The sequence below is a fragment of the Calliphora vicina genome, chromosome 5 (genome assembly GCF_958450345.1).
Source record: "Calliphora vicina chromosome 5, idCalVici1.1, whole genome shotgun sequence".
In the NCBI taxonomy this organism is placed as follows: Eukaryota; Metazoa; Arthropoda; class Insecta; order Diptera; family Calliphoridae; genus Calliphora; species Calliphora vicina.
In genome coordinates, this window is record NC_088784.1 from 36730580 (window position 1) to 36744957 (window position 14378).

At 29.7% G+C, this 14378-nt stretch overlaps 3 protein-coding genes across 3 annotated transcripts; 1 reads left to right on the forward strand and 2 right to left on the reverse strand.

The window, feature by feature from the left end:
* Positions 1–8868: 8868 nt before the first annotated feature.
* mago (mago, exon junction complex subunit) lies at positions 8869–9579 on the reverse strand. The gene is made up of 2 exons (XM_065511266.1): positions 9241–9579; positions 8869–9175 (listed from the first exon to the last, which is right to left on the reverse strand). The coding sequence occupies exons 1-2, from the start codon at positions 9499–9501 to the stop codon at positions 8993–8995; spliced, it is 444 nt and encodes a 147-aa protein (XP_065367338.1). The 5' UTR covers positions 9502–9579; the 3' UTR covers positions 8869–8992.
* A 524-nt stretch (positions 9580–10103) lies between these two features.
* LOC135962274 (dynein light chain roadblock-type 2-like) lies at positions 10104–10593 on the forward strand. Its single transcript, XM_065514120.1, has 2 exons — positions 10104–10127; positions 10191–10593. Exons 1-2 carry the CDS (start codon positions 10104–10106, stop codon positions 10506–10508), a joined length of 342 nt encoding a protein of 113 aa, XP_065370192.1. The 3' UTR covers positions 10509–10593.
* Positions 10542–11127, reverse strand: LOC135962275 (dynein light chain roadblock-type 2-like). Its single transcript, XM_065514121.1, has 2 exons — positions 10994–11127; positions 10542–10922 (listed from the first exon to the last, which is right to left on the reverse strand). Exons 1-2 carry the CDS (start codon positions 10994–10996, stop codon positions 10626–10628), a joined length of 300 nt encoding a protein of 99 aa, XP_065370193.1. The 5' UTR covers positions 10997–11127; the 3' UTR covers positions 10542–10625.
* Between the last annotated feature and the right edge of the window lie 3251 nt (positions 11128–14378).

Here is a 14378-nt window from a genome sequence, read left to right on the forward strand (position 1 = left end):
ATATCCATTTTGTACTTAATTCATATAATTACCATTTAAATTATTGTTGTATTTGAAAAAAAGTTCTAGTATTTATACATATCAAACGAAATTTTACACATTTTAAATTACATACTTATTTACTCAAGTAGTGTTACATATCTTATTATTAATAATATTTTACATAGTACATATAAATGTATTTTAAATTGATATATAAATCCTTAAGAATATTCTATACATCTTCTTAATATTGTTAATTATCTTTAAAGAATAAAATAAAGTTAATAAATGGAAAAATAAAGTAGATTTTAAGTGTTAAATTTTAATGATCATTTATTTACAAATTAAAAAATAAAATATTATATATTAGTTTCTTTTTGTACATTATATAAAGTGTTAAAAATACATATAACTTTAAACTTATACATACATACATACTTATGTAAAATATATATTTCACGAAATAAATGTAGTTTAAATTATACAAAAAATAAAAGTGTTTGAGCTGAAAGATTTTATCGCTTACATAATTATATAAATTTACAAAATATTTCACTGATGGGTCGAAACTAGAGTTTCCAAAAAAAACGAAGAATTTCAAAAACACGGTTTCGGGTTTAAAAAATTTAAAACCGATCGGTTTCGGTCGGTTTTGTGATAATTTATTAAATATCAAGTGTTATAGAAACAAAATTAGTTGATAATATAGGAAACGCTAACAAATTTCAAATTCAAACTTGACGGGTGTTCAAGAGGATAAGGAAAATTTGGTACATTTTCATTTAATGGTACGTTTTTAATATATTAAATTAGTTCAATGGTAGTATGATACCAAAAAATGAGAAATAAACCAAACTAAGGTGTCATAATGGTACTTTTTGAATTTTCTATAATATTGACCCTATAATCAGGAAATTACTTTGATTTCAAACTTGACGGCGGCTCAATTATGGAAAATTGGTACTTTGTCTTCCAATTGTAACTTTTATTATATTAAACTATTTTTCTTATGTACATAATAGTTGGCTATAGTATTATTTCTTTATTGTAATAGTACTTTTAGAATATTTTATAATAATAAACCTAAAAATTAGACACACATTATTCTGAATGAGTTAGAATCGCAAAAGGTGACTTTAGTGGTACATTTCTTTTGCATTTTAAATAATAATGGGACCAGAAATATGAAATTAGGCATTCACGATGCTGAGTGGGAATATGGGAATTATGGTACTTTTTTAATTCTAATAATACGTTTCGAATGAACTAGAATTCACATTACAATGAACCAATAAACATGAAACTTCATTGGTTTATTGGGAGACTTAATAGTACTATTTCTTCATACTTTTATTGGATATAAGTATGAAAATAACTAACTCTTTGTTAAAAACACTTTGCATTCTTTTTTTTAATTTAATAAATAGTCATTTGAATTTAATTGTCAGGAAATTCTTGGATGAATCTTTGGATGAAAAAGTTTGTTTTTCATTTCTAAATTTTTAATTTTTCTACTGAAAATAGATTAAAATTAAAAACCGAAGAATATTGTCGGATTCGGTTTTAGACCTTGAAAAACCGCGGTTTCGGTTTCCATTAAAACCGAACACGAAACTCTAGTCGAAACAAATATTATACCGAATAAAAAAAGAAACGCTTCAAAAAGTTAGAAGAAATTATGTCAAACATTAAAGTTTTATTACCAAAATCCTAGTTCCTTCATTATTTTTGGTACAAAATCATCAGACTTTTAAAATCCAATACAACAAAACGAATTTAATAAAAGACATAATCGTATCGAAGCTCTTGCGAAAAATAAATCCGCATACAACAAAACAAATTCAATAAAATAGATAATCGTATCGAAGCTCTTGTGAGCATTTCAGCAGACATTGATAATTGGCAATAATGATCTATTCCGGACTGGTTAAAGAGCATAATGTTTGTACAAAAAAATTTAAGATACGGCAAAAAATTCGAAAAGTCCAATTGAAATTGTTTCCGACCGGACGGAGAAAATAAAAATAATTTTAGCTTATACATACAAAGAGACGAAACCAAAATTAGTTTGTTTTAGTTTAGCAGAGAAAAATATGAATAATATTTTATTGAAAATTTTCTAAATGACATAGAACAAATTACAAAGTTAAGTATGATTTCGTTTTATACATTTTCAACAAGTTAAAATGAAACAAGTTATAAATCTAATGCTAGGTATACACGTTACGATAAGTCGTACGATAAATCGTATAAGTATGAAATTAGTAACGTGTATCATGTTGTCGTACTAACGAAGTATGAAAATCAAAAATTTTTGATTTTTGTGATATTTTTATTACTTGTCATTTTTTTCAAAGGAAATAGTACAATTTGTAGTAACGTCTATCACAAAATCGTACTTCAACTCATACTACGATTAGTACGAAAAATAGTATCGTGTATACCCAGCATAACACCCCCACTCGAAATCTACTTTAAAACAATCCCAAAAGTTTACAAAAATTTAAATGCTTTTCCTTAGAAACGGGTTTAGTCAAAAAATCAGCTAGTTGATCATTTGTAGATATTCCAATAAACGAAACTTGATTTGATTGGCGTTTTTCTCTTATGTAATGATGCCTTATATCAATATGCTTCGTTCTTGGATGATATACTTCATTCGAGGCTAAGTGTATGGCACTTTGGTTGTCACAACATATGTTAGTAGGAATTTGATCGTTAAATTCAAAATTAAGTTCCTTTTCCAGCATTCTTAGCCACATGATTTCTTGCACTGCTGCCGATAATATGGCGTTATAATATGGCGGCCTCTGTTGTAGATAATGCAATGGTTGGTTGTCGTTTGCTATTCCAGGATATTGCTGCATTTTGTAATAAATTAACGTAACCAGTAACTGATCTTCGATCTTCCAAATCATTACCCCAATCAGAATCTGTATACGAAATAAGATTATTATTACCATTAGTATAAAAATGTAACTTGTAATGAGTAGTTGCTTTCAAATATCGAAGAATACGTTTCACAGCTGTCCAATGAATTCGGGAAGGAGCTTTATTAAATTTACTTAAAAAATTGACAGCTTGACTTATATCAGGACGTGTGCATTGAGCAGCAAATAATAAACTACCAATAGCTTGTTGATACGGAACATTTTTCATTGTATCATCTTCACATTCGGATTTTGAAAATTTTTGATTAAGGTCCATTGGTGTAGATATTGGATTACAATTTTCCATTTCATATCTTTTCAACATGTTTAGAATATATTCTTCTTGATCCAGAGTTATATGATCATCAGTTTTAATTATTCGCATTCCTAAACATCGTTTTGCTTCACCTAAAAATTTCATTTTGAAATTTTCCATTAATTTTGTTTTAAATAATTGACTAAAATCCATATCATTAGTAAATAGGAGCATATCATCTACATAAAGCGCCATAAAAGTAATTTTGTTACCTTCAATTCTATAATAAATGCAAGGATCAAGTTTAGAACGTTTCATACCATATTTTTGTAAAGCATCATTCAATTTATTATTCCAAACATGACTTGCTTGTTTCAATCCATAAAGTGCTTTCTGCAACTTTAAAACATGTCCATTGGGAACTTTCACAACTGATGGCGCTTCAACATAAACATTTTCCACCAAATCACCTTGTAGAAAAGCAGTAACTGCATCCATTTGTTCAATTTTCAAATTGTATCTTGCAGCTAAAGCCATTAAATAACGTATTGATGTATATCGGACAACTGGTGAAAAAGTTTCTTCGTAGTCAATTCCTTTTCGTTGTGTGAAACCTTTGACTACAAGCCTGGCTTTATAACGAATTGAATCATCCTGTTCCTTCTTCTTCTTGAAAACCCATTTTGTCTTAATTAGATTACATTTATCGGGTTTTGGAACTACTATCCATGTTTTATTTTCTTCTATGGACGATAATTCGCTATTAATAGCTTCTTGCCTCTTTTGGTTTTCTCTTGATGAAAGAGCTTCTTCAATGCTATTTGGTTCTTCTTCGGAAAGTTCAGCACAATAACTTAACCAATTCCAAGTTCTTTTTTCTTTATTGGCTAGTCTTTCACTTCTTCTAGGATTGGATTCCCCCACTGCACCTTCATTACAGCTTTCAGTTTCTACAATTTGACAATCAGTAGTTTCACTTGAGTCTAAAGTTTCTTCAATATTATTGGAATCGTTAGTTGATTCTACTTGGTCAGATTCTTGACATTCCCCCACTTCATTCTCATTAATAGAATTAAATGATAATGAACTAAAGTTGGAATTATTATCTTCATCATCAAGATTATTTGAATTCATAGGGACGTTTTCATTTTGTTTGCTGTCACAACTGAAAAAATAATATTATTTTCCTTTTGTCTGTAATAAATAAAAAGCTTTTTTATTTTCATCGAATTTTACGTCTCGACATGTTACGACTATCTTTTTGTCTATATCATATATACGGTAACCTTTAATGTTAATGCCATATCCAACAAAAATACCATTACTTGATTTTGAATCCCACTTTTTGCGTTTTTCTTTAGGTATAAGTGAAACAGCTAAACATCCAAATATTTTCAAGTGACTTACGTTAGGTTTCTTTTTTGACCATAATTCTTGAGGTGTACATTTCAATAGTTTGTGTGGGGATCTGTTGACAACATATGCAGCGGTCTGCACTGCTTCAGCCCAAAATTCCTTCGGAAGTTCCGCATCACACAACATTGATCTTGCCTTTTCAGTTAATGTTCTGTTAACACGTTCCGCAAATCCATTCTGTTGAGGATTGTATGGTACTGATTTTTGATGTTGAATACCCCACTTCTTTAATGCAGCTTCAAATGTTTTGTTTATGTATTCTGTGCCATTGTCGCTTCTTAGTATTTTGATTTTGCTTTCTGTTTGATTTTCTGCAACAGATTTGAATTCTTGAAAATTTTCAAAAACGTCAGATTTATTTTTTAAAAAATAAACAAATATTTTGCGTGAAAAATCATCTACGAATGTTACAAAATACCGATTATCACCAAGCGACTTTACTTCCATGGGTCCACAGACATCAGTGTGTACTACCTCCAAAATTTTTGAAGCTCTATTTCCTTCGTTGGGAAATTTAATCTTACATTGTTTACCACCGGTACATTGGCATAGCTCTTTATTCATAGAGTTGACATTAAAGTCCAAACCAATTACCATACCATTGCTTAGCTGCTTTAAACCATCGTAATAGAGATGTGCAAAACGTTTATGCCATATTTCCATTGAGTCTTTGCCACTGGCATTAAATGCTTGATAGGATTTTGGCGTATTTAACCTATACATACCATTTTCACATATAGCACTTGCAATCATTTGTCCATTTGAACCAAAAATATTTCCGCCATTCTTATCGAATACTATTCGATTACCAGTACTACACATTTGACTCACTGATAATAAATTTTCTGTTATATCTGGAACATATAAAACGTTTTTAACCGGTATTACATATTTACCAAATTCTCCACAAATATTTATTTCAATATCGCCCTTTGATTTCACTTTTAGTGAATTGGCACCTGCTGTTTTTATTTCACCTTCATATGGTTCAAATTTCTTAAAAATTTCTTTCTCCTTCGTCATATGTGCCGAAGCACCACTATCAATGTACCATTTTGATTTATTATTCACATACCTACCGCTCAATGCATAAAATGATGTACTATTCTTGAAATTTTTCTTTTTCTTTATGGTTGGACAATCAGCTTTAAAATGACCTAAGCCATTGCATCCAAAACATCTGCGTTCAGATCCATTTCCTTTTTGCTTTTTTTGAAACGCTTTCTTGCTAACTAATGCATGACATGAACTTTCGACTCTGACATCTTGAAGTAATTTCATCTTGATTGAATCAGCTGTTATTTTTGTACCACAGCTTCCAAGAGACATTATCATCGGCCTATATGTTTCCGGTAATCCTTTTAGTAGTAAACAGCCCAACCATTCATCATCTACAACAAAACCTATTGATCCCAATTTTTGAGATGCAATTACAATTTGAGATACGTAGTCCTCAATTGAAGAACAATCTTCCAATTGAATTGAGCATAGCTTTTGTAACAACCCGACTTTTCTGTCCAAACCTGAATCCTGGAACAAATCCTTAAGAGCTTTCCATACATGGCATGTCTTTTCGCAACCTCTAACATAAACATAGAGTGACTTATCCAAAGCTAAAATTACACGGCATCTTGCTTTTTCATCTTCTTCAGGTTTGTAGTTTTCCAAAACAACATCTACATATTTCCACAAGCCTTCCAATCGTAATTGTGTTTCCATAGCAAAACTCCATGTTAGCCAATTTTCCGAACCAACAAGCTTTTCAAATTTCTCAATTTGACCAACTGCCATGTTTTTTAGAATTCGTTAATTCTTTTTATTTTATATTTCTTTTTTCGTTAAATTTACAAGATTTAAAATTGTATTTAAAAAATCTCAATTTGCTGGTCCCATAACCTTTTAGTTTAGCAGAGAAAAATATGAATAATATTTTATTGAAAATTTTCTAAATGACATAGAACAAATTACAAAGTTAAGTATGATTTCGTTTTATACATTTTCAACAAGTTAAAATGAAACAAGTTATAAATCTAACAGTTTGGAAATTACTCTCGAGATTTATTAAAGTTCAAATGCTAAATATTCTAGTTAGTATTTTCATATGTTTCGTGTACAGTTTTACGTGATAAAATCGTACCCACAAGTTTTTTAAAATATTTGTTTGTTTTAGAATATAAGAAAATCCATAGGGTAATTGTCTACTGTTCTGTAAACAAGTCCCCTATTTATAATATCAATGATTCAGTTCTTGACTACCAGAAAGTTGTTTTTGAAACAGGTTTATATTGGTTTTATATATTCTGCATCCTTATGAAATTCTAAGACGAACTAGCTGTATCTATTAGACATGCCCTTAAAAAATAGATTTGCTTTGGATGGGTCTTATTTTGTTCATTAGCAGCTAAAACTAACTAATTTTTTAAAATAAACTATTTTCTTACGTAGAAATTTATAACCGGTTATGGCCAATAAGGCTAGGTTGTTGAAAATAAATAAATAAAAAAATTAAAACTAACTACTGCAAAAGTTAAGTGCAATCGGATAACTAGAACACGTGCCGGAAATCGATTGAAAGTTGTAAAATTGGGTAAATAATGGTACTTTTTGCGATATCTTAAATATTTGAATACTGTTTTTTAAACATTTGCAATAAACCTAAGCTTCTAGAGAAAATTATCTTTGAGTGTTGTCGAGTTTAAGTTGTGAATTTAGACCTCATGACTTCAATTATCTTTTATAGCTTAGGAGATATTTTTTTAAAATTAAATTTTCAACATTTTTACCCACCCATCTCCAGTTTTTTGATAACAGCGGTTCCAAATATTTCCCGATTTTCTCCATTTTTCCTCTATTGAACTAACAATAAATGTATATGTCAAATAAAAAAATTTAAAAAGGCCACTTTTCTCTAGTTTTGGGAAAAGGGTACTTTTTTCTTTTGAAGTTATCTAAAAAATTTCTAAGAATATGTATAAGGAATTTATACTTTTTACAAAGCTAATTTTACATCAAATATTTAAAATTAAAAAAAAAAATTGAATATTTTTGATATCGATTTTACATCAAATATTTAAAATTAAAATAAATTGAAAATTTTTGATACCTTGTGGACCAACGCCTATTTTTTATGTAAAATCCAATTTAGGACAAAAAAATTTGTAATCGCATAGTCGCATTATACTGTAAAGAATTTTGCGATTTGTGTCCATACTTTTAAAATATGTCCGAAACGCGCAAAGGACAAAATTTAGCTGAATACTCATTATGAAATTTGATAGAGAAACAAATGTTTACTTGCTAGAATATACTAAATATAAAAATTGTGTTTTTGGTCCACTCTCTCTTAGTTTAAGAGTTATAGGAATTTGTAGTCAATATGTACCTATAAAAGTAAATTTCTCATATATTTACAAAGTGATCTGATCATTATGGGTCTCATTGAATAATGCTTCAAAATACCTTTATGAAACCTAGTATGTTGCTCAGTTTACAGCCAGCAGCATTACCAAGCTCGTCCAGAAATCTATTTCCTAGCCATCTAAGTATATGACCCTGTTATCTAGGACAGTTGCACATGATGTGCTCTACTGTCTCTAGCTCCTCTGCATCCCCACACACTCTACAGAAGTCCTGTGTGCCGTTATCCCATTACCCCTTAAAGGCTTCAATTGAGCAATGACGGTTATCACTCCTACTACAATCCTGCGATAATACCTATCCAACTCTATCAGAGTTCTGGTTGTGTTTGCATTCAGTTTGGACACCTTGCAATCCGTCCTACTGGTCCAGGATTGATTTGTATATTCACGGAATCTTTTATAAATTAGTAGTACTACCTATAGTAGTGACATATAGGTGGTTTAACCCCCCGTTCCCTAGTAACATGTTCTAGATCAGAACCATGTCTAACCACACTACCTCATTTCCCTATATGTCACAGTGCCTTGGTACCCAACACAATCTCACTGAGTAGTGTACCAATAACTCCTTGAGAGCTCTCCTACAGTCCTCCACTAGGCTGGAGTGAATTAAATGACACTCCAGAGCCTTTAGTGATGCCTGACTTACGAGATATTACCGTTGTATAAAATAAATGCAGGATTTGAATTTCGTACTTTAATAACGGTATCACAGTTGTCATAAAATAATGGCGTCAGATATAAACAAAGTTAAATACCTAAAATATGCAACCATGTTTTCTACCAAATGGTGATTTTAATGAAAGTTGGTTAATTGCATTTATATTGAGAATATTTATCAATAAATCCAAAAAATACGAAGAAATACAGTGAAAATATAAAATTACTTTATTTGAATTTTTAAATACATTGTGTAAACTGTAATTAAATGAAATTTAAACTAAAAAGAAAATGAGTAGACATAATGTCCATTGTCCGGCCGCTGTTGTTTATATAGGCTTAATCTTAAAATGCAAACCAATGAGTGAGAAAACTAAACATTTAAGATCCTGCACCAAATAATAAAAACAACGCAAGCCCTCAGGATCTTTGGAACGGTTTACATCGACTAGTGAACCAGTCTTAGAGGTGGTAAACGATATGTGCTCATCGCCTATGACAATTTCGAGTTCCTGAAAATGCAAAATCGTTGTCATCGAAATAAAATAAAGCATTGTTTGTGTGATTAAAAAATTACCTGTCTTCCAACACGATCTGGTGGTGGCCAAGGTGAATCATCCTCCGCCATTATTTCTGAATCTAAGATAATACGTTTGAGTTCCTCCATCACCGACTGATGAACAAATGCCTCTTTGCGGATCATGGTGTCATTTTTATAATTCGAGTTGTTGGCATAGCGCAATTTGCCATCGGGGCGAAACTCAAACTCCAGAAATTCATGACCAAATTTGCCTTTGTGGCCGACGTAGTAACGTAAGTAGAAATCTTCTGTAGACATTGTCCGTCTAAGTAATTGAAATTATATATTTAATTTATTTACACCTTTTTTGTTAAGAATTTTATGATTTTACTACTTGTGGTTTCTTCGGCAAAAAAAACGCTTTCACATCTAAAATGTCAAAATGTGTATTGTTGTTGTCAGGGTTGTATGTTAACTGTACTAAAAAAGTGATACCAAGTTTGATGAAAGAAAACTAACAATTTACGAATGGGCTCAGTTTCACAAACTCTGCTTAACAATGCAAGGTATAATTTTTACATATTTCAAATAATAAAAATACATATTTGAATCAATTTAAACCATTGACGCAATGATTGGATGGGCCGAGTAACATAGGCTATTTACATGTACACAACACGAACTTCATCAAGCTCACAATTAGCGTGAACAAAAGAGTAAAGCCAATATATTAGTATCATGTGTATGCGTATGTGTTTTCAATTTCATGCTTGTGGTTTCCATGCCAAAAGTTGTGCAGCAAATTGTTTATTCGATTACCCCAATAACCTATATATTTCTTTATTTGTTGTAGTAACCTAAAAAGTTCAAATTATTAAAAAAACTTGTGTTGTAAAAAAATAATTTGTATAAATTATAAAATGCCAAATCAAAAAAAGGATCAGGTAATATAATATTAATGGATTGATAAATTTTCATAGTTTTATAGAAATTTCTCTTTTTTATAGAATAAGCGCACTCGTGCATATGTAGAGGAAGTTTTTCGTCAAATTGGAGAAAAACCAGATGTAACCGACATAATGATTCTTAACAATAACGGAAATCCGGTTAAAACGACTATGGAACAAGGGTTAGCCATACAGTATGCTGGTCTTTACGAAATATTGCGTGATAAAGTTTGTATGGGATTGCAGAAGATTGATTCGCGCAATGACTTAATTATGCTTAGATTAAGAACTACAAAAAATGAAACGTTGATAGTACCCGATGGTAAAATAACTATAGTGGTCACACAAAATGCCAAAGATCGTTTTCAAAATGCTTAACTATCTATGCTGTTGTTTAATAAGACTTTTTTTAGATGTTATAAATGTAATTTACTTGCCAATTTTTTTATTAATAAAATATGCAATAACAAATATATGTTTTATCAATAAAGAAAATCATTGCACCACCACAATAGTAAATTCCTTTTCTGGTGCCACTAAATATTCAAATTTTCTTGTGGCAATACGTAAAAATGTCAAATCATTTGTGCTGTCAATATCACGTACTGCACTCCTGGCTGAGGACACCAACATTTTACAAATGAGCTTAATAATGCCCACGGATACAGTATTATCATATGAAGATATTGCTATTGTGCCATAGGTATTATTGCAAACTACATAACCCAGGGCGTTCTTCATAATACGCTCCGTATTTTCAGCATTACGTCTAATTACAGCTTCCAAAAAGGGCTGCAAAAACCATTTATTAACAATTATATTTTTAATCGGTTAGGATTTAAATATTTTGTTGAATATATTACCATTATAATTCTATTTCTGCGATTAAAAGACGTGAAATAAATGACTTAAAAATAAATGAAAATTTTAGTACAACACAAAATATTAAGACAGATTTTAGAAACTATTTTATGTCAATTTATAATGGGTATAAAATTTAAATTATTGTGGGCAAGTGGTATAATTCAATCAATACGCCTTGATATACACAGACAAAACTTTAAACAAATGATCAATTCACAAGGTCTCCTATCATGTCATAATGTCCTAATATACAAGATATTATTAATCATAATACGCACCGGTTTTTAAGTTTTACGTCTAATACTTGACATATATTTATCATAACAATTAAAGGGGGGTCAGACGGCATGTATTGCTTGTGTTTTGTGCCATGTATTGGGACATTTTTCCATATGTAAACATATACATGCCGTGTGATCCATATGAAACTTTGTGTATGTAAAATACATGTGTATTACTCGTGACATTTTTGGCAATTAGAGCATGTTCTATTTTCGTGTGTATAACAGAGTTGTATTTTGAAATACAACACTGTGTGAGTGCAAAATAAAAAAAACAAAACAAAATAGAGTAAAGAAAAATCATAACAAAATAAATTTCATTGCATTAAATATATATATTGTGATTTAAAAATGTTTTAAATAAATATATTGTTAAAAACAACAAACATATAAACTAATAGAGGTTATGTCACATGCAATTACATATGTACGTTTGAACGTGGAAATTATGAATCACATGTATAACGTGAATTTTGACATACACATGGAATTCCATATGTATCGAATACATGTCCCAATACACAAGCAATACATGCCGTCTGACCCCCCTATTAATAACGTTTGTTGTCAAGACAAAGTTGTCTGAGGAAAAGCACTAACAATTTTGTCATAACGAAGCAATATACTAATAAGTGGATACTATACCTGATAATTTGTTTTTCTTGACAACCATTTTGACGTTTACCATGACATTAATTTATCAGTTATAGACATTAATTTACTGATTTATTTTGTTGTGTTATTTTCAATATTGTAAATATATGTTAATTACACTGGGTCTACAACTGACATGAAATGCTTAACATGATGTTAGTGTTAGGTATAGACTCATCATGTTAGCGTTTTTCTCATGTTTTAACAGGGTTGTTAAACCATATGTTTTAACAACACTTTTATAACATGCACTGACATTTAAACTTGACAGCAGTCATTATGTTGCTTTTTGAATTTATTTTACAAATACAATTCACCAAAATCACAAATAAAATAAAAAAAAAACACACGATTTTTTAGAATTTGCTTCGCTGTCAATCAAAAAATAATGAATTGTGTTAACATTGACATGAGTACGACATATTATAAATTTAACATGAAGTCTTAACATCATGTTTTAACAGAATTTTAAGTCTATTGTAGACACGGTGTTAAGTTTTCTAAACATTTCATAAATCACTTTTATATTTTGTAGGTTTTCAAATTTAAGAATGATAAATATATGTATACAATTGTATTCATCTGGTAACGCTTTAAAATTGATAAGCTTTCAAAAAGCTTTTTTATACCCACCATAAAAAAGATGGGGTATATTGGCTTTATCATTCCGTTTGTAACACATCAAAATATTTGTCGCAGACCCACTTTAATATACAATGTATACGTATATATTCTGGGTCCTCGTAAGATTCTAAGCCGATAGAGCTATTTTCGTCCTTCTGTTGAAAATACGATAGTCCCAAACTAATGGCTAGCTGGTTCATATTTGCCACAAATACTCTCTGTTGAAAATGTTTCTTCGGTATTGAAAATGTGCAATATTGTCCCCCAGGATTACTGTTTGAGCATTTTTGCATTTTTAAAATTTTGCGCAAATTATGTAGTTCTAAGTACTCTGAAATTATATTGTAAAGAATGGATAAAAACCGGGCAAAATTTGTCTCTAGTCTCCATACAAGTCTCCCTCAGAAAATTACTTGAAAATTCATAATTGTCTTATAATAATTAGTATCGTGATGAAATTGGACATCAACAATTTCTATATGAACCTAAATCTTTCTATCAACTTTTACTCTGAAATTATATTGTAAAGAATGGATAAAAACCGGGCAAAATTTGTCTCTAGTCTCCATACAAGTCTCCCTCCGAAAATTACTTGAAAATTCATAATTGTCTTATAATAATTAGTATCGTGATGAAATTGGACATCAACAATTTCTATATGAACCTAAATCTTTCTATCAACTTTTGTGAGGATCGGTCCATAATTGATCCTACCCTATATCAGAAAAATATTTGATTGTTGATAAATAAAAAAAATAGCCACATATTGATGGTGGGTATATAAGATTCGGCACAGCCGAATAATATAACAATCTTACTTGTTTTATCTCTTTTTCTAATTTTGAGAAATTTTACTAAACAAAAATAAAGTAATTAAAAAGAGCATTTTTGAATTTTAAGTAATTAAAATTTTATTGAGACTTTTTCGTACAAATCCAAAGCGACATTATCCTATATTTATTTTGGAACTATAATCGTTTCGTTCTAATTCTCATACATACTTGCTAAAATGTATGACATTAAAAAAAAACGTTTTTAACAAACGTTTAGCTCATTTAATAAATCACAGTAACGAACGATATTTTGTTTTCGTATTTGTTAAAAGAACTTCATAATTTTCAAACAAATTTCTTTGAACATTTGAAATTTTTATATAAAAGACAAATTTTTATGATTTAACAAAGAGAAATTCGACTATATTATAAAAACGGGCTGCAATAAATTAACAAAGGTACAATATAACAAGTAAGAGTGCTATATTCAAAATACAAATTTTAAATATTTTTAGGTAAACAAAATTTATTTTTTTTTCCAAAGTTGTTTTTTTAATTTTTTGAAAAAAAATGTTCGAATTGTTATTTTAAATTTAAATTTTATGTTTTTTAATTTAAATTTTTTTTTGCACCCATTGTAAGTCCATCTTACTATGGTCTTATATAAGTCGTTGCAAATTTCTTTGAAATATCTATCATTAGATATCAATATTGTCTATATTAATGACTTAGTAATCCAGATACATATTGGTCAAAAATCGAAGTTGTAATCATCGGGGAAACCGGAATCATATAAATGCATGTTTTTTTTCCAGAACAGCCGAATATAACACACTTACTTGTTCGCTTTTGTGTGATGATGAGATCTTTCGATACATATGAAGCTGACGTAACCAATAAAACGAGTTTATTATAAAGAATTTTAGATCAAAAAAAGTAAGAGTGCTATATTCGACGGTGCCGAACATTATATACCCTTCACCAAAGTATAGGTACTTTAAGAAAAATATTAAAAACTGTTCTGGTGAAAAAAATTTTGTAAAAAGTGTTTC

Excerpts from the sequence above, each read along its gene's own strand:
- mago (XM_065511266.1), bottom strand. The coding sequence starts at position 9,501 with ATGTCTACAGAAGATTTCTACTTACGTTACTACGTCGGCCACAAAGGC. Across the intron at positions 9,176-9,240 it reads CAGATCGTGTTGGAAGACAG|GAACTCGAAATTGTCATAGG; the intron begins GTAATTTTTTAA and ends TTGCATTTTCAG.
- LOC135962274 (XM_065514120.1), top strand. The coding sequence starts at position 10,104 with ATGCCAAATCAAAAAAAGGATCAG. Across the intron at positions 10,128-10,190 it reads CAAATCAAAAAAAGGATCAG|AATAAGCGCACTCGTGCATA; the intron begins GTAATATAATAT and ends TCTTTTTTATAG.